The sequence below is a fragment of the Electrophorus electricus genome, chromosome 8, assembly GCF_013358815.1.
Source record: "Electrophorus electricus isolate fEleEle1 chromosome 8, fEleEle1.pri, whole genome shotgun sequence".
NCBI classification, from domain to species: Eukaryota; Metazoa; Chordata; class Actinopteri; order Gymnotiformes; family Gymnotidae; genus Electrophorus; species Electrophorus electricus.
This window is the reverse complement of record NC_049542.1, coordinates 25,078,781-25,106,654: the sequence shown is the minus strand read 5'-3', so window position 1 is coordinate 25,106,654 and position 27,874 is coordinate 25,078,781. Positions and strand designations below refer to the sequence as shown.

At 39.8% G+C, this 27,874-nt stretch overlaps 1 protein-coding gene across 3 annotated transcripts in view; it reads right to left on the bottom strand.

The window, feature by feature from the left end:
* Positions 1-27,227, bottom strand: part of stx1b (syntaxin 1B) — a 40,767-nt gene extending 13,540 nt beyond the window's left edge. Inside the window, exons 1-4 of one of the 3 annotated variants that reach the window (XM_035528801.1) lie at positions 27,099-27,227; positions 26,922-26,966; positions 7,521-7,595; positions 3,553-3,652 (exon numbers count right to left, since the gene is read on the bottom strand). In XM_035528801.1, the coding sequence (XP_035384694.1) occupies positions 3,553-3,652; positions 7,521-7,595; positions 26,922-26,951 (205 nt within the window). In that variant the 5' untranslated portion in view covers positions 26,952-26,966; positions 27,099-27,227. Of the gene's footprint in view, positions 1-3,552; positions 3,653-7,520; positions 7,596-26,921 lie in introns of all 3 variants that reach the window. The other 2 variants (XM_035528802.1, XM_035528803.1) reach the window with 2 other exon arrangements.
* Positions 27,228-27,874: the final 647 nt, after the last annotated feature.

Genomic DNA, 27,874 nt, shown 5'->3' with positions numbered 1-27,874 from the left:
ACTGACCAATTAGATTCAAGTGTTCCACATAATTATCATTATTATACAGCATTAAGTTCCAACCTCACAATCTGAGGTTCAAATTTTATTTTACCCAGGTTGTTATTGCACCATACCTGTATCATTCCACTGACCACTGGTTGCTAAGTAATCCTTTACTCTAAGTTGCTAACTACTTTTATATTGGAAAATGTCAGTATAAAAAAACTTTTATATTGGAAAATGCCTATATAAAAAGGTTTATTATATTTTATAATATAATATAGGTATATTCAGTGTTCTTAATGCCATGGTACAAATGGGTTGGAAAAACATGGACTGTCTGGTGGGTCCTGAGAACTGTGTTGAGAAACACCAGTCTAGTCACAGCCATGATGTTACTTCCTTTTGTACTCTATTGCTGTATTAAACTCCAAAACTGGAAATTGGTACTACAGAAACAAGTATGGCTTTAATTACAGATGTTATCAAGGACAACAAACATATTACTATTATAGGTGAAATGGCTAAACCAAAAGGGACATATATCTGTTGTTACTGAATTAGCAGCACAAGTGTCCACACCATGTTCTCATTGTTACCTGTGGCTAGACGCTGACAGTCTGTCTTCTGATGATAAGTAATTTTGTGGCGCTTCAAAAGAAACTCTCATTATTTTTACTGCTGTTGTTAATCAATATGTAAAAAAAAATAATTTTAAAAAATAAGGTATGCTAACTAGATGAAAGGTGATCATACCGGCAGTAAGATGTGAGTGGAAAGACGTGTGGAGTTGTTTCCCCACACACACACACACGCATGCACGCACACCCACACAGACACACACACACACACACACAGGCAGGCCAAGTGATGTAATGACATATAAACATCATATAAACCAGTAGGCCAGTAATGTTATATAAACACCATGGCTGATGTGAGGGAGGGGAAAATAGTACCTTGTAGATTTATACTGTTTATTTATACTGTAAGCCCAAATCATAACGAGGCACTTATAGTAGTCCTGTTGTACTGAACTCTTATAGTAGTCCTGTTGTACTGAACTCTTATAGTAGTCCTGTTGTACTGAACTCTTATGGTAGTCCTGTTGTACTGAACTCATATAGTAGTCCTGTTGTACTGAACTCTTATAGTAGTCCTGTTGTACTGAACTCTTATGGTAGTCCTGTTGTACTGAACTCATATAGTAGTCCTGTTGTACTGAACTCTTATAGTAGTCCTGTTGTACTGACCTCTTATGGTAGTCCTGTTGTACTGAACTCCTATGGTACTCCTGTTGCACTGAACTCTTATATTAGTCCTGTTATACTGAATTCTTATAGTAGTCCTGTTATACTGAACTCTTATAGTAGTCCTGTTGTACTGAACTCTTATATATAAATACTAAGCAAATACATATTCTCACAACTACTTTGGCCATTTCCTTTTTTGTCTGTTTATATCACACACATACAGCATTACATACTTATGCACACACAAACAGAACACAATGATCAACTACACACATGCACATGAATACTCTACATGCTACAGCCATTTTGCACTGCTGTATGCGTATGTATTGTAGTGATTACTGGAACAGGAGAATTAAACTGAAGAGGAGGACAAATGATGCCTTAGAGAAGCTACTGAGGTGCTGAACTGGAGTGAGTGCATCTTGCTTCATCAGAACTGCGACATGAGCAGTGTGTTTCTTTATAGTGTCCTCCTCATTAATCATCCTTCTCCTTTAGGGTCCGGCAAGAGTGATTAGCTCACTCAGATACAGAGATCCAAACACAACCCCGGCGGCCCTGGGCCTCCAATCCCAGTCCTTCAAGCAACTTGGCAGGAAGAAAAAAAAGAACAAAAGCAGAGATGCAATGGAAGAAAAAAACAAAAACAACAATAAAATAAGAGCTAGACCAACCCCCCAACCCAATACAAAACAAATTTCACATAAGTGTGCAGCAACTGAAATGGCTTGCTGATATCATGCAACAGTAGAAAACAAAAACACCACAGGGACACATCTAGAACGCCTTGGACCAGAGTGGCAGACGCGTGGCAAGTGTAGAGGCAGACGAGAGCTCATATCTGCACAGGGTAGTGCGACTGCATGGCAGCGGTTCAAAAGTGAGCTACGTCCAGGGGCTGTCACACGCATTCAGATGTCATGCACTGAGTTTAACCAGAGGAGAGGCAGGGTGGAGTTGGGAGTGCTGAAACTGTACAGGGCAAATTCAGTGTGAGAGAGACAGAGTGAAGAAGGGCAATGCCACCATGGGAGGGCACTAGAGGACAAAACTGGTGAACAGGAGCTGTTTGGTAGCCGGGTCTGGGGAAGCTTTCATATTACCTAACCAAAGTGTGTTCTCGACGTCAGGCATCCCAAAAAGCTACACAGTTTCTAGGTGTGTTTAAATGGTATTTGTAACTGCAGATCATAAAAACACATAACATGTAATGCAAAATTAAAATGAACGTTTTTTTTTTTTTTTTTTGGAGTCCTAAATATCAGTTATGGCCACTACCACACTCAATAATTCTTTCTATTTCATGACCTTGCTAGTGTTTGTGTCTATTTTTGTTTAACAGGAAACTAAGAAGATATGGTGCACAGGAACTGCTGTGTAGAGGAGGGGTAAAGTGAGCTGTGTGGGAGGCCTAACTCATAGATGATCAGTACTGAGGGAAACGCGGTGGTGCATCTGCCACTTACATATTACAGCATAAAAATAATTGAGAGAACCAGTGTTGAATTTGGATATGAGGAAGACATAAAAAAAAATTGGGAACAAAAACCGGTGTATTGTAGGATAAAGGGGAAAACATTTTTATGTGAATGTAGTATGCAATTATCATAACTTCATATGTTCCAGGACATGGAAGTACATGGAAAGGTCATTTTCAAAATCACTGAAAGAAAAAACACAAGACCAAGCGCTGTGCAAATGGACTATACTGTAATCTGCAGCTCACTGTCATACTGGTCCCTGTTGAGCTCGTCTGTATAGGACTAAATTCTGCATAATGATTCAGACTGTATTTGTGTTCAAACTTTTGAATTTGAAGAGAATGTGATAAATCAAAATGGACAAAAATGAAAATTTTTAATAAAGGACGATCAAGAAACATTTGCCATGTCGATCTAAGAGGCAGACCAAAGTGTGAAGATCCAAGTAACCTTTGTAAGGAAACAAATCAGAAATTCCTGAGTGGTGCATGTGACAGATGAAAGTGCAAATATTGGTGCAAATTGTGTGCACCTTGACCTTAAGAAGGTAAGTTAAGCTTGCTAATGACACAGGTACAAAATATTTGCTAAGGTTTTATTAAAACCTCCAAGTGTTGTGAATAAGAGGTGCAGGTGGATGCAACCCAGACTTGATTAGAGTCTCAAGCTGAGTAACTGTTAAGCACAAATGAAAAACAATACCAGCAATAAAACTAGATGCTGAAGAATCTTCAGTGCCCTACTAACCATTACATTGTGGACATTGTGTAAGCTGTGGGGAAGCATCAGTGAAGAGGAGCTAAAGGAGTGTGCCCTTGGCATACAGGACTCACTTTCATCAGGGTTGGGTGCTGCCAGGATGGCGCTGTGCTGTTTCTTCACCTGCTCCACATCCTCCGACAGCTTCTCGATGCAGCCGCGAATCTCCTCCACCTGCAGCAGAACAGACGAGATCAATATGCTTCGCCAGCTCCAGTAAAAAAATGGATATATAAGCAGTATTGTTTGTAAAGCGCCATTCGGTTTGGGAAAGGCACTATATAATTGTAACTAATAATAGCAATAACAATAATTAACAGCTATAATGATTAGAAATTGTGCATTACAGATTTTGTTTTTATTTTAATCTAATCAAATCTTTTCCTTGATTAAATGGTATATGTGTGATTAATGTCATTATTTATTTTTTTATTAAGCTGTTAATAACTTTTTTAATTAAAATTAATTGTCTTTTATAGTTGTCTGCATGTGTAAAATGTGTAAAGCATCTTTAATTGTCTTGTGTATGAAATGTGCCACATAAAAAACCTGCCTGACCATTTAAGTTAATTTGGAGTAAATTTTGGAAATGACAGTGATGAAGACATGAGCATCAGCCATCTTTCTGGAAACATTGTCTCCTTTAATTGTGCTAGATGCTGAAAAGTTCAAATGTTGTTTTATGTAATTAGTACTATTACTTTATACCATTATCAAGCAACTGTACTTGGTAAAAATCCAAATATCCATATTATATGATCATATAACCATCAGGTTGCACCAAGGTATTTAAACACAAAAAGAAATATGCTTTGATAGTTAATTCAAATAAATGCATTTATGACAACAGCATCAAGTGTACAGGCCCATAAAAACATTATAATGTCTCTGTGTCAGTTACCTTGACAGATTCAGCTGTGTATGTAACCTGAGATTTTGTACCATGAAAGCAGGTTGTAAAAGGCTCTGTTTCAGTAACATTTGGCCAACCTTAGCAGGAACAAGCTTGGCTTATACAGATATTTCTTTCTTGCATTTTGCACTGTTGCAAACTCAGTAGCTACTTGTCATTCTAAAAGTGCCCCATAAACAGGGAGACTTCAGAGGAGCTCGAAGTTCAGTGATTACAATCATTTTCTGAGAGAAAAGATACAGCCATAGACAAAACCTCAAGGTGTTCGAGGATAAAGTATGAATTCAAAAGAATCTCTGTTGCTCATTGGACAGGTATTATAGACCATGTTGAAGTGACATTATGTGCTTACAAGCACATACTGGCCAGTCGATTTTTGACAATGTCCTTGTGTAATGTTGCAGTGTCATCAGTTTGGTCCTGCACTGATGGTTTCATTTTCTGCTTCCTGAAATCTGCCGCAGAAGAGGTTTCATGTGCGTTACTAATCAATGGGGAGGAATCCATGTTTAATTAATGCAAGATTAAACATATAGCAGGCTTTGTGCTGTATGCTTTGCCACTTCTGCATGCTCAACAACACATATTATGAGGTGTGAGATGGAGAGTTATACAGCACCAATGTTTATTGTGAAATATAAAGGTTTTCAGAAATACACATATGTGATAATAGGAATGGACAATGCAGGAAACAGTTAAACAGTAAACAGCATCAGCATAACAGCTGCTGGTATGATATAATTCCTTAATGATAAAGTGCAAAGCCAATAATTAGCTGTAATGTGACTGAAATTCTTCTTTTATAGAAGCATTTTATTTTTATGATTATTGACAGAAAGGTGTGTTCAGTGAGGCCTGTTATCATCAGGACGGTTTAGTGCACCACCACAAAAGCAATTAGAAAATCTGGTGGTCAGCATACCTTCTTAGATGTCTGACCCAGTTGCTACGGGTGAACATGGTGTCACTAGGGCTTTTCATTCAGGGTAATCAGAGCCTAACCTGACTGTGTGTTTTTTTTTTGTCCTAGAACAGCCCAAGCCCAAATATAATGTTAGTTTCATTGGAATATTTGTTAAGGAGGTAATTAAATGTAAGACAAAGTGTAAAGACCATAGGGTAGTCACAAAATGGTTGACTAACAAACAAATCTGGTTAATTTAATACAGAAGAGCAGAAGATATAACTATACATACTATACAGAGATGACTTAAGTTTTCCTTTACACCAGTGCTTACCAACCTTTTTAAGAGTAAGACTGATTTTTGAAATCTGAACAATTTATCTATGATCTACGAGAATAAATGTTATACATAGGCTACATTAAAAAAAAACTATTTATGTCCTTTAAGCTTCCAGTTATGTAAAGATATACAGCTGGTACAGCTGCAACTCCAAGTGACTCCAGTTTACTTATGGCTGATGTCATCTTTGATTTTAAAGTCTCTGAATAAGAAGTCAGCAGTGACCATCATCGCCTCTTCTCCATCTGTGGACATTTTTTTAGTGTGTGTGTGCTTTGGGTAGCTAACATGAAAACAAACTTCAGTATATTTTTCCCCCTTTTCTAGAGATCTGGTAAAACATCTATTATTTTTGGGCTTTTAGTGAAGCTTTCATCTCTTTAACGTCTTTTGACCGATCTGAATTTGTGTCCTTGATTTTTGGATGCGCTGTTGAGTGATGGGGCTCCGTGGTAGTCTACCTCTTTTGGGCAAAGCTACACTCTGCTGACAAATGCTATCACACAAATAGTTTTGTCCTTAACAGCGGTTCATGGATCCTCATTCTCCTACTCCAGGTGAAAATTATACATCTTTTCTCTATTTTTTGATGGACCCATCCTCTTCCTTTTTATTTCTGAATCAATTTTGAGGAGAGAGAGTGAGAAAAATAGCTCTACTTAACTATCTTGTTAATAAGCGCTAAGGCAGATGTGATTACCACAGCAGTCTTATTACTCGTACGGCTGAAACGATTGACATGGGAGATCTGGGAGACTGACATGTTGATTGTGATTGACTGCATGGCGACCACTGCTTTAGACCAAAGATATACCTTCTATAACATAATTCCTAAAAATGAAGAACTGACTAGACATCTACCTTCAGACCTCCTTACTAGATGCTCTGTCCTAAACCTCAGATGTTTTCAAGTCCTAGAAATGTCCCTGGGGATGGCCAGAGTGTGACTGGATTTTTAGAGTTCACCAAAGCCATGAGCCAGTGATTCGACTCAGAAGATTTACCACACATAATGGATCACTTGGAATTTTCATATGACGCAATCCCAGAATGGACACTGTCTATGCTTTTAACTTTTATCATGTTGTTATCCTTTGCAGATATCCCGTTACGGGATTGTTGCATATGATTGTTGTTTTTCTTCACACAGAAGTGATAGCTAAAATTATTATTAGAGTGACTTTTGGTACAGACCAATAACTATCTAAAGTGGAATTCAAACAACCACATCTAACATAGTTCCATAAGACCTAAAACAGTACTGAATCACACAACCTCTGGTCTACCCCAGTTGTGTGTAGTCACAGCCATTCTGCCAGATGGTCAGAAGCTGAAGATGTGTCTAAACATGCAAAACCCTTTCAGGTAAAGAAGAATTAGAAAAAATTCACTGTCTTAATAAATATACACAAGCATGCAGTGTGAAGTTCATTTGGGTTATTCTTAGGATATGCCAACATGTGCAGTCTAACAGTTACATAGACTTGCTTTCTTGTACAAGTGTACAGTATAACAAAATGTGTCCCCAGCCAGATCTGAATTGTGCAGCATCATGGATGTATCAGTGTATTAGGACCCATTCCTCTGATCAGAATCACAGATGAATATACTGTTGATGTTAGAATAATAAAATTCAGTGTGCAGTTCATCACAGAGGTGTGTATTTATTATTTTCACAGTTCAGCATGGTCAGATATATGATATAAATAAATAATCCTTTCTACTGTTTGCATTAGCTTTTTAGAAAAAGGTACTTTTGGAATAATGTGACTCACAAAAGTAATCACACTTCTGAATGTCTTCATTAAGATAACACTTTCATCCAGATTCTTTTGTTCTTTTTGAAATCAGCAAAGTGGTATATTTAATTAGAGACCAAGCCTACCTGTTCAAAGAACTCATCCATGAAGTTTCCTCGGTCGATGTGGACAACTTCCTCATCGTCATCGCTGTCCTTAGCCTGCGACAAAGAGGAAAGCCGTGATGAACTCCTGCCAACGACAGTGCCATGGCTTGTGGAAGGGAGTTTCCTAGCTTCCCATGTCTCTGCCCTGCAGCATCCATGTGGGTTTCAGCACCAGGTACCACTCGATCCACCATAATGAATCTGTTGGCCTTGTCTCCTGCATGTTTAACAGTGCAGATGTCTGTCCCTCTCTAACACTGTGCTCCATAACAGGACCTGCTACCTTTGCTCACTCGTGGCTGTCAGCGTTTCCCCAATCAATGTCATTTTGTCTCTTTCTTTATACTGCCTGTACAAATGCACATCATGTCTGCGGTTCTTTCCCTACTACACTGAAGCATCTGCTCCTGGTGGTACGGATTCACATCTCCAATGACCCATACACACATCTGCTGAGAACCCAACTTTCACTTTTCTGATGACCTGCCACCTGCCCATGTCTTTGGCCTTGCATTACTTCATTGTGAATCAACAATCTGATCTATAATATTATTAGTCCAATAATCAGCTGTTTCTATTCCAAATCTTCAAACTTGCAACTGTCTAAATCTCAAGAAAAAGAATAACCTGTCTAATGCATTTGGCTGCCATTTTACATAAAAAAGATAAGAAAATTAAGCAAGTGAGTAAATGGACTATGACTGTTTGTATTACTCGAGTATGTAACATGCTTGGTCCCTGAAGTGGAGTCTAGGCCCCACACATAGAGTACTTCCACGTCACCGCCTCACAAACATACAGAGCAGGAGCAGAGGTGAACAGCAACATACTTCCAAATGGCCCAAAGAAGGGTAGGGTGATGATTAATGCACAAAACATTGGACTTCTAGCTTCTATAAATGGTTGGCCTGGGTTTCTCTGTATAATAGAGGTTGATAAATGTGTTACAATATAGTGACCCTGAAGAGCGTTGTGTTCGCAAGGTAAAGAGGAGCTGTCTGGCACAAAACAGATAATGAACAAGCTCTCCTGCTGTTATGATGAGTACATTTAGGTAGCGCACCCTTGGCATGAGCAGTGAAACTGCTTGTACCTGAACAGTGTAGTGATGTTGTGTGGGGGAACCCTGGGATTTAAGATGGGTGACAATGCGGCAAGAAAAATGTCACATTCATATGTGATTCATGGAGAAACATATGTAAAGAATGTTCACACGCCCAGACATGTCAAAGGAAGCCTGGCCATGTGGGGGCTCACTGCAGTAGACTACGGGCGTTCCTTTCCTGAGTAATCATCGACCTCAGATCCTATGGCACCTAAACGTCACAGAGCCTCAGCTGCAATATTTGTTCATTTCATTCAAATGAACAGCATAAAAAGCAACTGTGATGGCATATAATTCAAATGGAGGGGCAGTGGAGGGAGCAGTCAATAATGTCAGCAACAATGGCATACAAAATGGCAGCTGTGTAGAGAACGATGACTCGAGGACGCTTCACTGTTGCTTCTCGCATGTTGGCTGGAAAATGGGGCAGTCTAGTACACTGATAAAGATCACATGTTGGGAGATGAGGGAGTGAGCATGATAAAAATAGCTTTGTGTGTGTGTGTGTGTTCGCTCACATATGGGTGTGGGGGTAGGGGAGAACTGCTAGGCTATGCTAGATTAGCTGTTTTACCATGTGGCTCTGACAGCCATGTGCAGTCACCTCAGCTCACTCTTCAGCTGTTAAATCTTGCCTTGTTTCTGCCCCTTACCAACTACACCAACAGCTCCACCACTGTGGTGGAGTCAGAACTGGCCCAAAATCAGCTACGCAACATGGACAGCAAGACCTTTATCCTCATCGCTGAAATAATTCAAACAAATACTGTTTACTCCGTGGGTCTTGACACCCAATAAGTCCAACATAATGATTCAAAATGGAATGCGACGAGAATGCCCAGTACACAAGCTAATATGTGATGATACTTCAGAGATTGTTTATAAGATGAGGTACTATGAATACCAAAGGATAATATTTTATTTGTCAACTTCTTTAGTCAACTTCCTACAGTACTCAATTATACAATTATACTTGTAAACACAACATCCACATTCACCTGTGGGTTTCAGAGGTGAAAAAGAATCACCTACATGAGTATATGACTCTCTTCTCCAGCTTTAAGTCCCTGCATGTCAAATGACCCCCCACCCTCAACATCCTCCTCAGCTCCTGCACTCATGTTTTACAGCCTGGATTTAGGTGAGTTTTTTTACCTCCCATTCCAGAGTGGAATTTTTCTATCCCCGCATCCATAATTCATGAGCTGAAAGAGCTCCTGCTTCCTCTCGGTCAGACACCATGGGCCCCAGGGCCCAATGTGCCCCACTCTGGCTAATGATGCTGTAGACTCAAGGGGAAGGGCTTGAATAAATGTGAGTGGCTCAAGATCCTACACATTGCTTTTTATGACATCCTTGTTTTATCAGAGGTTTCAATGAAGCTCACATAAACTCACACACGCAGTAAGAGGGTCCTACATGCCATCTTCTCAGCACACCTCAGCCAGGTAAAAGACAGATGTGGTGCTTTGTCACACTGGCTTGGGACCAGGATGAAAACATGACCTGAGGGGTCAACCCCAACCCTAACCCTATTCTTCTGTAACCTCCCATCAAAAATGGCCATCTTAAAGACCTCTGCACTATCTACTTCCCAGTTTCAATAAAGCTGTGTGATGCATGCTCATACCCACATGCTCATACCCACTGGCCAGTGTACCTCAGGCTTTGATTGCTTTGTGTGTTTGACGAGGATGTTCTTTGACTTGTTCAAAAAAACATATGAACTTCATTTTAGAAAAAGTGTTCATGCAATGAGATAAAATTTGATTTTTAAGCATAATGAGTCAAGCAATAGTTGTAAAAGAAAACATACAGAATAGTGACATCATACAGTGATGTCTCTTCTGCAACATACATAGCTGAGATAAAAAACCGTAATAGTAAAATATAATTATATAGAATTTTATATAATTATATAAAATATATTCATATACTATATAAAATATAATAATATTATATTGCAAATGTGCTACATACTATCTGGTGTGTGTTATTTATGTAACTGGGACTTTAGCGTTGTATGATGCCTGCACAGATGATAAAGTCAGAGGAGAGTGAGGACTTGCAGAAAATGCATTCTGTTCTAGGAAGACATTTTTGCATTTGGAAAAGGGTGAATATGTATAAGTAAGGACAGTGTGACACTGCGTGTGTGCATTAATGCACCAATATATACACGACAACAGTTCATGCCTGCTTGCTTATTTTAAGGGAGCACCACACATTATGAGGTCTAATTTCTTAACATATAATAGCCCAGTTCACTTCCATTTGACGTTTCAGTCATAATTAACCAGGCACTTGATTTCTCAAATTATTGTGCGCATTTGCACTTGACACGAATGCCTCTGCCGTTTAAGAGCTGCACATGACTTGCATCTATTCTGCCAGAGACCTCAAAGGGTCCTGCCTACATGTGAGGTCCAGTGCTGACATTAAAATCTCATACATGACCAGAGGTGTGTGTCTATTCTCCCACACTGCCTCTTTCACTATTGCTCACTGATCTGCCATTCTGGCCACCCAGGTCCATGCAACTCAAAGTGTGAGGTCATAGTAGTGGAGGCCTGTGCCTTCACTCTCCTCACAATTGCTAATGGCTGCTTGTCTGAATTTCTCATTTACATTAATAGTATATTCTCTTGCTCTTGCTTTCTTGATCTCTCCCTCTTTTCTTTTCTCCTTACATCAGACTTGCTCTAGCGCTCCCTCCCGTCTCTCCCTTTATCTATTTTTTTTTCTCTTCCCCTCTTGATCACTGCGCTCGCTCTGTTCCCTCCACACGTCCTGCAGCAGACCAGGTATGTGCTTGCCCGAGAGTCCCCCTGTGTAGCACAAACCTGTTCCACTACTGCCCCAGGCTGACGTTCCCTGCAGCCAATTTTGTGATGGTGGGAGAGGCCCAGTGGGGCTCCGTCCAGTCACGGGAGGGGCTTAGGCTGCAGGTTGGGAGCTGCTTCCTAGCTGAAAGAGGCCTGGTATGAACAGATAAGGTCTGGAGGAAGAACTCTGTGGCAGTAAATCTGTTCTACCCTGGACACGATCTGTTAGTCAGTGATCCAGACCCGCTGATTAATGCCCTATTTGACTTGGGAAGGATTATTTTACTAGAGAAAGGAATATGTGACAATAAAGATTTCAGAGATGGCTGTTTGGTATAGGCATGGCAAGACAACACTTCATTGGTGGTCAAACAGAGTACTGGAGGGCTTCACATTCACATTTGTCAGGATCCCTCTGTAATTAGATCGGAGGTCGGATGAAAGTTATCCGCTCAGAGACACACCACTTCCGATCCCACAGAGCAGACCACTGCCCCCCATAGCTCAAAAAAAAAAAAAAAAAAGATGAAACAAACACAGCCACACATCAGAGAACTGCTCGCGTTATGCTGTATTTTTGTCTTCCTTCTTTAACAGGTCTTGAATGGAGGATGACAAAATGCTCAGGATGAAAGGTTGTTAAATGCAGTTGATAGGAATCACATCATCAGAGAGGTGTCTTCACTCTACATTTTTATTTACAGAGGTTAATGGAAAACCTTGTGGATAGTCTTATCACTATCACTATCATCAATAGTGGAAAAGGACTTTCCTGTAAGATTCACCCTCATTTTTAGGGAGGTGTAAGTTTAGCTAATAAGTGGACTGGAATAATTTTTTTTACTGATTGCAATGTAAAGCAGGAAATGACCAAAATGACCAAAATTGACAACATTTGTTGTGGCTGCTTCTCCTGTGATTTTTGTACCTAGATGAAATAACATATGTATATTTTCCCTTGCCTTCTTGTTTTTTTTTGCTTGGGTAAAAATTGTATTGCTGACTAATCCCAGAAACATACAATTTGTAATCCCAGAATTCTATAGATTTGTAATCCTTTGCTGATGGCTAATAGATCATTAAAGTAAGCAAAGTTAATTACATGTAAAAATTGTTTTTTTTACTTAAGACATACAACAGAAGGGCTTTATTAAACATAAAACATATTAAGCATTTAGTAAAAGTATTTTATTTCTTGTCAGCAGGTTATAATTGTATTTGTCCTGAAAGTCAAATAGTGTTTAAAAGGAACCTCAGATATGTGCCACAGTTGTCCTCCATGAATCTCCTCATGCAGGAAGCAGAACAACATGACTGCAGTCTTCTCCAGCGATACCATTCATCAGTGTTGTAGATGGGATAGATATTCAGTCTTACTTGTGAAGCCATTGTAGAGTTTAAGGACATTTGGATGCCAGACACTATTAGATGACACAAAAGGGACTAAATAAAACAATGTCCTCTCTTTAAAGTGAAAAGCAAAATTAGGTCATTGCTGCTATAATTCATGCTATCACATTTGCATTTGGTTACAGAAAACCTGAATGTCTATATCTAAAATCACCTGGGTTAAAGTCTGTAGAAGAGTGAGAAACTCATGCATTAATTTTCAAATGTCCAAGTACACCCAAATCTTTTCTTTCACATTCCAAATATAAAGGCAATGACAGCATACCCTTCTGAAAGCTCTCAAAAATCTAAGCTGGAAAAGGGGAAATTTGCTGTCAACTGGACATAATGCGTAATAATAACAAACACACTCCACCACCAAAGGGTCCTTTTCACTGAGATGACTTCAAATCCTCACTTTAATGATTAAACCCAAATGCAATATTTTTTTCTTCTCTATAACAAGTGATGTGGGTATCTTATACTGAGCACCAGTCATTAAAGAAATCACTGTACTCTTCATGCTTGTCTGGTCTGGTTAAGATGAAAGAAGTTACCATGAAGTAAAACAAGGTAAGATGTAAACATGGCACAATTGAACATTCATTGGTTTCACATAGTCTAATGACAAACATTGTGGCTTCTCCATAAATAGCAGGGAGGCAATTATATTTCTGATGGTATCATAGGAGGTATAATGATGTTGTAGAAGATAGTTCTGAGGCAGAGGAAAGAACAGGACATTAACCTGACAATAAAACTTTCACCCAACAGGACATTAACCTGGCAATAAAACTTTCACCCAACAGGACATTAACCTGGCAATAAAACCTCCACCAAACAGGACATTAACCTGGCAATAAAACCTCCACCAAACAGGACATTAACCTGGCAATAAAACCTCCAAGAAACAGGACATGAACCCGGCAATAAAACCTCCCACCACCAGGACATTAACCTGGCAATAAAACCTCCACCCAATAGGACATTAACCCGGAAATAAAACCTCCACCCAATAACCTGTCTGCATGCAGGGCTCGTGGGAGGGCATATTTCTATGCACATATGAACATATAAACCAAAAATGTATTGCTGAAATAAACTTAATAAATAATAATGTAATAAAAATGTAAATGTATAGTAAAAACGTATCAAAAAACTATTAATTGAAATAAATATACCAACGTGAATTCAGTAATTTACAAATGAATTCGCTACATGTGAGTTGTTGTCCTCCCCCCCAAAGAAGAAAGATGCAGAGTGCTGAGTGCACTTCCTTCACCCAGATTCATGACCCTAGCTGTGTGTCATTTAGAGGACTGCTGAGGTCTTCTAGATACATCCAGCACCGCCAGCCTGAGCCCACAGTGAGAGGGTGGTGTTCGCCCACGGACACGTGGGTACATCCCTTCTGCCACTTCATGGCTTAACCACACTGTCTGTATTAGGAATGCGTGGGCTTATAGTACAGGGTAGGAGCAGTGTTGTTTAAAATGAATGTTTGAGACAGTGGACGGCATGTCACTTCTTGCACATGATAATTACATTTATTTATTAGGCTGAACTATGACCGTGAAGCTCTCAGCAGGGACAAGGGTGAGGCCGAGGTTGGGGGTGGGGGTGTCAGAGAGAGGACACGACAAGAGAGAGAGAGTGTTGTAGTGGGGGAGGGTGAAGCAGGGAGCGAGAAAAGGGCAAGGATAAGAATCCACAGATCAAAAGAAAACCACAGAAGAAAATCCATAATTTCTTTCTGTGTAATCGCATAGAACATAATTAAGCAACATTTGTGCTCCTGAGTTTTTGCCTTCTTCATATCATGCATGGGCCTGTTTCCTAAAAGCTGAGCTATGTTGAGATCATCCTGGCCATTAAAGAGCATGTTCACACTCCTCTCTACTGCTTTTGGAGAACTGCACCCCAAAAGCCCCCCAAAAAACAAAAACAGTGCAGTGTTACATAAGCTGAAGGTGTGGGCAGAGCGTGCATGAAAGCCCATCTGAGTGAGGCGGTGCGACTCATGGCCTGTGAATGGCACACTCGGCCGGGCATGCACCCAGCTTTCATAAACAGCTGAGGTGGGTGGTGTGGAGTGTGGAGGGGGCTCGGGTGGGGATGCAATGGAACAGCAGTAGCGTTTTCTGCAGTGATGCAGCAACAACATCGTGACAGGCATCCCACAACTCTCCTAGAGTAACATTCACTAAAGGGTTTTAATGTGAAAGTTACATGACAAGAAGACGTTGCTGCAAATTTTGCTGTGCTAGTCAAGGACTTAATGTGAAATAGGGATTGAGGCTGAAAAGAGAGGGAGCAATCTGAAAGAGGCAAGAAAGTGGCTTAACATTTGGGTTAGGGGAGGAGAAGCCTTTAGTAAAGAACCTGTTAAAAGTGGCCTATGTGACACCACAAACAGACAGATCAAACAAACAAATAAATAAATAGAAACCCTGAAATTCCAAACTACAGACTTGTACAATGTTTTCTATCTGTGTGGATTTCATTTCCGTCAGGAGTGTATAAATATAACTCCAAACTTAACCAAAACCGTAATCTCTCCAGCTAAATTATAGTAAAAAAATGCATCACCTGCTTCATCCATGCTAAACAGCGAGATTCTTGTCAGATATGCACAAGCAGTCCAAACTGAACAAAACCTTGATGCTGTAATACCGTTTGTGTCTGGTCCTCCCACCAGAGTGCATGACGATGATTGAAATGTTCTAACGGCTTCCGTGAGTTATGTTAGGCCAAATGTAAGTGTGATCTTCGCTATACTCAGCATAAATGTAATCAGAAATAATGAGAGGCTTCATTAGCTTCATTTATTCATGCATTTTGCAGGATTTGTCTTCGGGAGCTCGCGCATGAATCTTTGGGCTGAGATGTGGGTCTTTGAGAACTGGGTGATATTATTTAATGTGCATGCATGCCCAAATTCTTAACTAATCAAAACCATGAAAGCTTTTTTCTCTCTCTCTTTTTAAAAATTTGTAGTAGTTGTTATTTGTTTGTTTGTTTTTAAGTCGTGTAGAACTGGACACCACATTGCGTGTACACATGTACACTACACACAAGCCTACAAGCTTTTAACACATTCACTCAGTGCTTGGTTCGATTTCAGGAACAGACAAATTCTCTCCATGTTGCATTGCAATCTTTTTAGTGTGAACCTAATGTTAAATTACAAGAAAAACATTTGGAGCACAAGAAATATTGACGGAGACTGGAAGTGAATAATGTGAAAAATCACAGCATCGCTCTGTAGATTAGTGAGGAGAGGTGTTGACTGTAACTGGTCACTGGAAGTATACAGCAATAATATATGGAGAGAAATAACTGGCAAGGAAAGTAGAAAGCTAAAATTAGCTGCTGATTTAGATTGACAGCTTATAGTTCACATGTAGACTTGAGTGTAAATTGGACCTGCTTGGGAAATCTGTATGATTGTATCTATATTTAATCGTTAATGGCACATTTTGCAAGATAGCTAGTTTGTTAAATTATACAACACATTATTAGCCCATATTGCTAACATCTCTACCTCCTCACAGACTTTAACAAAAAAAACAGAAAAACAGTTATCAAGAAAACATATGATGCCACATACCTCCAGAAACAGGTTTTTCTAAAAATGAATTTCATATTTGATATTGCTTTTACTAGGGAAATGGCGTTCTGTGAGCTGGGGGCATTGTGGTACTTCACTAGTAGTACAAAAACAGATCCTGCAGTGCCACAAGTCTCCACTAGAATTCTGCCCTGTGGCGCTCACTCCATGACAGACCAGTGCAGTCACATCTGCTGTTGACTTCATATCCCATCTGTCACTACACAAACACACACACAAACAGAGGGTCATTTTATTGCGAGTATTTGAAGCACTATCTCTGGGTTCCTTATCTGCAACAAGTAGCTTTGTTGGTTGTTAATATGATAAATTATTACTACACTTACATTGACAGGCAGAGAGCAAGTCAAACTAAATAATCCTCTCTTCAATCATATTGTATGCTGGGGTTATATCTGAGAACATATTCAATCCCCATTGAGGTTATGCTATTTAGTTTATGTGACAAAATAGGAAAAGTATATTAACAATTCCTGCGTTTTTGTACTGTATAAAGTATCCAAACCTGAATTACACAGATGATACGCTTACTTTGCTCTGTACCTTATCCTGGGATTCTGTGCAGTTTCCATTATGTAAAACTAGCCCTTCTACCCTAAGTACATACTGCATCTTTATGTATGCTCTATAAACACTGCCCTCTGAATCTTGGAGCCAGCGATCAATACACTACCTTGAGAATGACTAAGCAGTATTTCCAAATGTAGAACCACAGTGTAGTGGGTCTAATGGGTTACAGCGTTTATGTGGAACATGCATTTGATCCTTACTGAAGCACGCTCATCAATAGAATGATATTTAAAGTGACAGTCGAGATGATTTATGACCATTTCACCTTCACTTTTTCAAATATCACTTCTTTTTTAATAGTCATTGTCCTTTAAACTGGATGTATTTCATTTTAAAAACAAAACTAAGCAGGGAAATACTAGCTATTTTGTACTAATTTGCATTGGAAAAAATACAGAGCTGGACAAAATAATGGAAACATTTTGGACTGCATTAATATGAAATAAATTATTAAAACAATATGGTCACTTTTTGTCTTCAGAACATCTTCAAGTCCTTCCTGAAATGCTGCCATACTAGTCCTGACACTTTGAGCATTGGGATAGGAGACCCTTCCAGAGAAAAATCATCCAGGTTGTTACATGATGAAGATAAAAAAAATCTAACACTCTTCAAAAAGGTTCAGTGATGTGGTGAATGGAGGCATCATGGAACACATCGGACTTCATCTCGTTGTTCATGAAACATCTCTCAAATTTATTGATCATGCAACATTATTAACTTGGAGAAATGGGAACATCATGTGGGAACAGTGTCTCTGTAAAATGGCCTCTGATTCCTTAGCCATTACACGACCATACAGACTAATGACAAGACCTAATGCCTCCCACGAGATGGCTGCCCATACCATTATGGATGCTCCATCATGTGTAAGAGTGCAACAGACACCATGGGATCAAAGCATCCTTTGGCTTTCTTTGAATGTAAACGCCCAAATGTTGGAAATGTGTGAATGATTACTCTTCAGTCCATATTGACTTTTTTTCCACTGCACAGATTTTTTGCTCCTTAGGTTCTATCTTTGTTTGCTAGACCTATAAACTAGTGGTGTCTGAACAGAAGCCGTACCATAAATTCCAGCTTTGTGAAGACCACTGTATTTAATTTGTGTTGACTATCTGTCTGCAGATTCTGTGGTGATTTCTGAGGCCATACTTCTGAAGTGTCAAGTGACTGCACTGCTAAGCAATAATTTGTTAATGCATGTGCTCCTCCTGTGCTGTATATTCAAATGTGGCACACAAATATTTTTTTAATTGTTTCCCTTGACAAATGAAAAATGTCACTAGTTTTGTGACTGATGCATGTATTATTTGGGCACGTGGCCTCTTTGTCACTGTATGTAGACAAATTCCTTTTATCCTGTACATGTTAACTAAGCCTAATATACCTCTGTCAAATTAAGCATTTGTAATTACTTCAAAAATAATGTTAATGTGATTTTCTCTGTATTTTTTTTCATCATATTAGTTCAATGCAAATCTGTACACTTACAGCACTCATCAATTTAACACTTATTTCAAGAAATCTTTAAATACAGTTCAAATTCAAGTTGTTCTAGTGATCTCAAATATAGAGAAAAGGAGTGTCACATGCCAAAATCGCTAAGCATAACAGCTCTACTCTAACTTTGAAATGATGCAATTGGACCTGTAAAGGTGCATCAGATGATTTCCCCCCTTTTCCTACTAATTAAAACAATTGTAATATGCAGAACATAATAAAAAATTAGCAATGGCATCAGCACGTGTAGTAGATTCCTGAGTAATCTTGTTTTAAAAATCTTGTTTTGTGTTTACATTGACCTCTTGTCAGTCACATTTTGAGACACTGCCCAACACCCTTTAACCTGCCCCCATCTCCGTCTGTTGGGCTAAGATATCCAGTAAGCAACCAGCACTGCTGAATGCTTGTATTGTGAACCGAACAAAATAAATACCAAAAAAAAAAAAAAGAGTTGGACATATAATCAACAATGTTCAACAACAGGTATATAAACGTTATCTGTATAATGCATTGAACTGCATGAGTGACAGACTTTTCATAATGAATCAAGTTATTACTTAGCTCAGTTATGTAATGTGGGTGGGTGAACCACCTTTAGAGAAATATATGTAATACTAGTCAAAGGCATCAAACTCCCTTGCAGCTAACAATGCTAACTAGCTAACACAGGTAACTGATAAACACTTAGGAGCTCATTACAAAGAAATATTCGACAGCAAAGAAACACACAGCTCTTCCCACAGCAGCAAATCATTATGACCTGAATTCTAAGTATTTACAGATTTAGAATTTTACTATCAAGAAGCTAAAATTTCATAGTGGACAACACCACATATCAGAGTAAAATGCTAACACCATCACTCCCCCCAGATATGGGAGTCTGATGCCTGCTCTGGCCAAACGCCACTTCTAAACCAATAAGAATTCGTGAAGTACAATGGTAAAATGATTAGACAATACATTTCTCTGAAAAAAAAATAGAAATGTAATTGTGTGTCATCTTAATTTGCCAAGCAGAATAAATCTTCTTTGCCAGGCTGCACTGTAGCGCTCTCTTCATGCTCTTTTATCTAGGCTACTGCATACATGCACTCCACCCTGAGGTAACAGCTACCATGTGGTTAATTTTTGCAAGACTTTAACATCTTGTTAAATAACAAAGTATTATTAAAACACAGCCTACCCCATTGCTTGAAAGTGAGATTATGACAATTTTGGTAATCTTAGAAAACAGTAAATGACCTCTGTTGGCCACAGGAGATTTTAGAGGCATAGCTTTGTGTTCTTGGGTGGGAATGGAAGATGCATCGAAAGAGTAAAAAAAATCTTTCCAGTGTTTTGTGTTTACCTGCTTAGCCTCTAGAGGTACTGTTTCTTGAATCTTGACTCATGCACATTTAAGATTTAAAAGCAGAGTTCAAATGTGTATATAATTATAATGTCTAATGCTAAATTGAATAAACACACTGTGGATAAATATAAACACACCCACAACAACAGATGACGTTATACTCAGGTACTGAGTCTGGCTAATTACAAACCTTGATTTAAGTGCACAGACATAAAGAAAATTTGCAAAACCTTCTAACTCTTGTATCTGTTGTGAACAACATACTGTCAATTAGGAAAATTAAACTGCATTGACACTTTGAATAATCAATATTTCTCTACTGTCTAAGCAAATTTTGTGGCGGACAACGTAGTCAGCGAGAACGGTAGCCACATTTGTATCTTATCTCACTGTTTTCTCTCTCTCGCTCTCTCTGTCTCTCTCTCTCTGTCTCAAACACACACACACACACACACACACACACACACACACACACACACCTGCAACTACCTTTATGCAGCGCCCTTTTGATCAGCCTACACACGTTAATCAGGGCAACATACTGTATTATATGAAGTTCCTTTTTAGTTATGACTCACACAACATGAATAATTCACAAATGTGTTTTACTGAGACATTCTGACAAATACCCAGCAAGACACGTGAGTACTTTTCCAAGAGACCACTCATACTCAAAGAACATCTCAGACATTTAAGAAGTGTAGCGTTTGTAGGCACAATGATCTTAACAGCATAGATGGCAGGTGTAGGTGTGGAGGCCAGTGCTGATAAGCAGATAATGCACACACTCAGACTCTGCAAGAGACGCTTCATAGTAGAACACAGAGAGCGAAAACACACGAGAGGTTATGGACTTTTCTCTTGGTGCAGGCAGAAATAAATGAAGTTATAGAAATACATTGGTTAGGTGGTCTTCCCACAACTGTTTTTATCATTACTAACAAATATATTGCTCAGGAAGTATCCATATTTTACTCCTACCCTCTCAGTGTATTTTAGTGCTCAACTGCTTGTTAGTGTAATCTCAGTATATGTATTCATTTCTTTCTCTGAAGGTCTTATGACTTCATCTACAAAGCCAGCTGAGTTTCCCCTTCTATTTACCAACATGCACAAGCTGCTACCCAGCAAGCAGGTGTCACTCGAGAGACGGAGCATAAACCATATGATGAGGCATTAAGCAAACCTCATCAGAAATGTATTTCACATGAACACACATGGAAATATGGTCCGGCTACAATGCCCACAAAACACATCAATGCTGAAAACAGACATCACCAATAATGTGATGATGTTACAGTGTTACATAGGTTCATAATTTCATGGTACACTAAAAAGCTTAAATGACATCAAAACCTTATGATGAGCTTTGTTATAATTTAACAACCATGTCTTAAGAGTAAAAAAACCCCAAAAAGCAAACACATTTAAGTAGTAAGTAAGTATGCTGAATCTTAACAATGTGTCACGATTAGTCCCTGCCATCTTCCGTGTTCCATGTTTTTCCTGTCTTGAGTATTTTAGTTCCATGCCATAGTTTCATTTTCTCCACCCCTCATTTGATTTTCCATACCTGTCCCTTGTTTGGTTCAGGTATTTAAGCCCTGCCTTGTTCCCTTGGTGTTGGCTGTTCATTGTTTATTTGAGTGGTTGTGTTTCTTTGTACTCTGTGCCTTTGTGTTTATCATAGCCTTCATGTTTCCTAGCCTTTGTTATAGCCTGCTTCCCCTGTTTGCCTTCGTGTGTTTTGCTTGTTTAATCATGTATCCCCATGCTCTCCATGGTGGCTCTATGACCCTATACTGCCCTAACGACTCTGATTTTGGATTTACCCATAATAAATCTCGCTCTTCTCTGCATATGCGTCCGCCTCCTTACCACACACCGTTACACAGTGTTTGTTTAAATATGTGCTCATCAAGGCTCATAGAGGCTCTTTTTCCTTTAGTACTGCCATTAAGGGTGGCCGAATATATCCATATTTTGGTAATGTTGTTTGCGCCAAACTCTTCTACTGCTTAGGAAGAACTCTATTCAACACGCATGTACTTCCAACAACTGTCTCCAACCGTGGGAGAAAGAAGCATATTAGGCAACAACCAAAGTCTCCAAAACAATACAAAATTTAACAAAAATAAAACAGAACATTGACTTCTAAACTACAGCTGTCTAGACAGGGTGCCCCATCTTGCAGAGTTGTAGCCTACTATCCTCTCCTGCACATAAAGCATGAAAGATATTCTACCTTGACGTCATTATTGTTTACAAAAGCATTATGCTGGGGCTTGTCCAGCACTAAATCAGACCAAACAACAGGCATTCAGTCATTCAGCTGGCTTTACCTCATAGGGAAGTGACAGGATTAGTGGCTTGCAGGACTGAGTTAGAAGGAGCTCAGAACACAACTACCAATATGGATGACGCTGAGATTATTTGGAAGAACATCTCACAAAGAAGGCCACTTTGTAAACCACTTTCTTTAAACTTAAACACAAACACACACATAAACACACAAAACCACTTTAAAAAGTGTAATTTTCATATTTACTGGGTCATCAAGCCTTTAAAATGCCCTCTCGGGAGTCCTCCTTAGCTATCATCGGCTGTGCTGCTCCCATGAGACTAGCACAGGTATAGACCACTGTCCTCTATTTTTATAACTCTTAAAGCTCAATAAACTGCTACAATGACTACAACTTCTGAGATTCTCACTGTGATCTGTTCTCAACCTACACCCCCTGCTTTCCCCTCCCCTGTGGACAGACATTTCCTTTCCCCCTGGGGTGACCACCTATGGCATTTCTCTGACCCGGTCTTGGACAGGCTGCCATTGTTGGACAGGCTGCCATGTTTCATCTCTCTGGAGACAATTAGCAGTTTTGCAAGCAGTGGAATTGGCCACTGAATTGGTCAACAGAAGGCACCACCCATACAGTGCTTGTACATACACCATTTTATGACTATATGGTTGGTCACATATTCCTTTGGGCATTAAATAAAAATGATACTTAAACAAAGCTGCATCCTCAGAGAATTTCAACTGTCTAAGATGGGAAAGAAGTTGAGCCATGATCACATTTCTACTATGCCAGCGGTTTTAAATATAGTATACCCACAGCTGCCAGTAACTGACTATGACCTTACAAAGCCAGCATCCCATAACCCCCTTGCAAGCATGCACTGTGTAGAGGCACTGCAATCACAGCAACATGACACTGCAAAATGACCAGGCATTTCTAATGAGAAATGTTTAAACCACAGTAACTTCAGTCTTAGAATGAGGTTTGGTTATTGCAACAGTTTTGCCTTAACTTTGCAATGTTTGACCAAATTGACCGGTATTCTGTATGTGCCCTCAAATTTTTAAAAAATATACAAAGGAATTGTTATTTATGATACACAGTAAAACAATAGCTCTATTGATGAGAGGCTCAGATATGGAGAGTGAGGCAAATTGAGAATATCGTACCTTTTGAGTATGAATTCTTTCAGGTTCTATATGGCATTTTTAGCACTTTATTTTCTACTGTTTTGTGCATTTTTGTAAGTTGTACTGGATGAAAACCTTTGCCATAAATTCAAGCGTCAATGGTATCTGATTAATTTATATACATTAGGTTATCAGTGTTTTATATATATAAATATGGATAATAAATGTCAACTTGCATATTACAAACCCATTTAGCTTTCTGACAATGAATAACGTGTTTCTTTACACCTCGGCTCTGTCTGATCCAGGATGCATCTGTTCTCTTCCCTTTGAGTGCTGTTGTCTGTGTAGGTTTACCCTTCATTCAAGGGCAGCCCAGAGCCTGGGGGGTGCGTAGTACTGCACTGCACAGTTGCACACTCCGAACAGGAAGCCCCCAAACAGGAAGTGGATTCTGATGACTGACGCCTATTCTCTACCCGTTGTCATGAATGGGATGGTGAGATTGCAGCCCTTCAGGTGTAACACACTCTACCTATGTAACTCTCAGCTGTGCATAAGCGCTTTAATGAAATGCACATTTCCCAAAAGGGGACGCTGTTCCAACAATTGCCTTGAGATTGTAGCCTGCATTATAAATGTTATTTTATGAGCTTTTTAATAAACTCACTTCTGACGTGGCGTTTAGACTGGATAGTGGAATTCACTGAATGGCAGGAATCCTTGTATGCACCATGTGCAAAAGAATGACAGAAAATCGTACCACATTACATCTCTGTAATTATTAATTTGCTTCTGTGGAGAGCAGAGGCTGATATGTCTTAAACGCACTCCAGTCTCCTGAAAGGCAAGGACCGACAACATCACATTGATGCTCTAAGTTCAGGGTATACTGTTACCTGATTATCCAGGCCTTCCTTCCAGTAAATACCCGATGTCAAGGTGCAGCCGTGCATGTTTTATAAGTGGTGAGGGTGATGAAATGGGGTTGAAGTCAGTATCTCTTGCAGTGAACCTTTCTTAAAGAATAGATTTGTTCGTGGTAAAGACAGTATTAGCTGTAATATAAAAAACACAGACAGATGTGTTGTATTAAATCCTATCAAAATTGGTATTAGTACATGGAATTCACTGCTCCCTCTGAATAGGGTCTTGGAGGGAACCTGCTTTTTGCCACCATTTTATCAAATCAAACCATAGCTATGGTCATGCAAAACCCTGGATGGCCTCTAACCTCATACCCAGGATATCTATGTCCTTAATCGGTCATTTATTTTTATTCAAAGCACAACCATGGCACCTAATGCAGGAGAATTTTAAACAGCACATATAAAACTGTAAAACCACTATGATCACTACTGCTTACTTTTCTATACATAATTTTTTTTTTTTTTTTTTTTTTGCGATTTGGCACTCTCTAAGTAAAAACGTCTAGAATGTACTGTTTAGACTTTCCAAAGGCATTGAATCTTGTGCAGCAGAAACGAACATCATGTGTGCCAAACTGACTCAGACAGGCGACTAGCCTGAACATACCAGCAGGTGACAAAGGAAGAAAAGCACATCAAGAGAATAATGAGAAAGGCATAATCCCCAGTGTAAGTAAATCTACAAAGGGCAATCAGGGGTATAATAAATCGATACGATGCCCTTCTTAATATAATGTTTTTATTTAGTTTTAGAGACATAGAATAATTGGATTGTACTCGACCGCTGGCATCTCCACCCAGTATAATCAGCAAACAGTAGAGCAGAACACTAATGCTGCAGTGCACACCCACGTCTCTACATTTCACAAGTCCTCTCCCTCCAGGTCAGCGAGTCCACACGGATACAAATGCATTACAGATATGGACACGGCAGCAGAAGGAGGTTAAAATATAGTCGATCCTCTCTTCGTCTCTTCAATACGCATACGCGCGCCGCACGCATGCCCATAGTCCAACAATTAACCCGTAGCTTTTCCTCGCTGAAGAACGAAGTAGCGCGACCAATACGTCAGGGTGATGCTGATTACATAAAATGCGATTATTACCCAATCCTATAGCACCTGCTTCATAACTGTGCCAACACACAAACCACGTCTCACAATATCTAATAATGATGCTCTTATTCAGTGAGTGTTAAAATGTGCTGAAGGCATAATCTGCACATTTCGCGCGATTGCAAATAATCGATATCCCTGCAACGGCAAAAATTTCGCACACGTACATTAATTTCTGAGGTATGCTGCACTGAGAAGCCTAGTGCTAGATATTTTTTATTAGGTCCGGGTAATTAACAGTCTCCAGCGCCAACGGACTCTACTTTTATCAGCTGATTTTCTCCTTGCCGGTAGGATGCTCGCCTGTGCGTTTTACGTCTGAGGTATGCGTGCTATGCTAAATGTTTTCCCAGACCAACGACATTGTTGCGGCGAAAAAGCAACTAAGAACACCTTGTTTGTGCTAATGAGTTACGGCAGTGCGGTAAATATCGTTTGTGAACAGAAAGAGAGTTATTTCTCACACGCGCACGCACTCTGAGTGCAATGCACCGGGTTCAGGCGTTTCCTTTAAGATATTTCGCTGATCTCCAGAGAAGGGAGATTGGTGGAGGTTGGGCAACGCATAAAAGCCTGCAGGCCTACCTTCGGTATTACTTTAGATAACACTCCATCGATAAATGGCTTACGATCTCGAACCGTCATTCGAAAAAAGGGCAGCAATGTTGCATACAAGGTGCTTAAGTTAGGCAAACCCGGCAATACAGAATTTGGCCCCGGAAAAGACAGATATCGTCATATTGCCTATAAACGTGTCCAGCGTTCTAAACGTACGCAGTGGTTTCCACACGTGAGAATGCTTAAAGACCAACGCACAATGGAGGCAATACAAATTCACGTTACATTTTGCCACATCAAACTACTGTCTTGAACGCTTCCCCCAATCCCCACGTCTCATTTCTCGTTATGATCTTGCTTCTTTACACCCTAATTATAACCAACCTTCCAGGAAGGGGAAATTTTTTTAGAAAATTAAAAATAATCAATAGGACTGGAGAAACCAGACAGTGTCCTGCTCAAATTCACATAATTCCAGGCTGGAGGACTGATGCAGTGATTTAAGAATATTGTCAATTCGGGCATTGGCAAAGACTACATTTTGTTCTCCGCATAGTCCAGAATGGTATAGCATCTCCATTAATATAATAGGCAACGGGGATTTCTAGCGCTGTCTGTGCGAGAAATTATTGTCTTTACGTTTCTGGACTGCTTGCACATCGGTTTCAAACCAGGGCAGTCTATTTTGTTCACATCACGACACCTACTGAGATTTAAGATATTTGCCCAAATCACATTAAACTCTGCCGCCATTAACACCTGAACACAGGACGGGCTACGGTCGTTACCAAACGCTCTTAAATTCATAAGATGGACGTGAAAATCGAAGTCATCACTTAAAAAAGGCCCCACCATGTGTTCATATTATCTAAAACATGAGGTATCGGTTGACGTTGACGCCTGACTGCGGTGAGGATACGCAGAATATGGGAGGAGAGGGGTAATGGAGGAAACGGTAGAAATAGGCTTACGCTTCGTAGTTCCTGCGTACGATCCTTCATCGTTTCCCCGCCGTGCTGGCAAAAAAAGAGACGCTTGTGATTTCCGCTGCGTTTGTCTTATTTCCAAGGTTCAGACTCCTTTCGATTTTCTTTTTATTTAGATATTTAAAATAAGGGGTTTTGGCTATCCCCTGTGAGCTACCTCACCCCCGTTTTTCCTTTCCCTGTTTCCCTTTCACAGTGCTCGTGTGTCCTCCGTAGCGGTGCAGTGTCGCCCCGCAGCGCGCTTCGACTCCTGCAAACGAATGCGATTCGAGCGCGGTACTGATGCTGCAAAAAAAAAAAAAAAAAAAAAAAAAAAAAAAAAAAAAAAAAACCGGCATAGGGGAGAAAGGGAGCGATGCAGAGGGATGGAGCGTTGTTGCGCACGCGCGGGCCGTCCTCTCTCCATCTCTTTCACTTTACCTGCCACCCCTCCACCCCTCCTTCCCTCCTTTATTTTCTCTCTCTGTGCTCAGTGTCTTTCCGCAGCGCGTAATCGTCCGACGCTCCCCATGCCAAGCAGGGAACTGTAGTTTGTCTTTTGCTGAATGAAAAACGCAGAGGGGCGGAACACAGTGCATTGCAGGAGTGGCATTTTGTATCTGTGTTATTCAAGAGTGCAACGTAGTTAAAGGCCTCCACAGGGTGGTATCTTCCAGGATGAAAATGAAATGAAGGATAGCTTAAATACTCTGAATGATTACGTCCTATCCCTTTATGAAGTATAAACACACACACACACACACACACACACACACACACACACACACACACACACACACACACACACACACACACACACACACACACACACACACACACAGTATGTTATATAGCAGAGAAACAGGACGTTTCGAGCGGAGGTCCTTATATTTATGTAGAAGCTTCTCCTCCTGACCTCTAGATGGAGTCTTTCCCTAGTCATTAGTTCTGCTATAGAA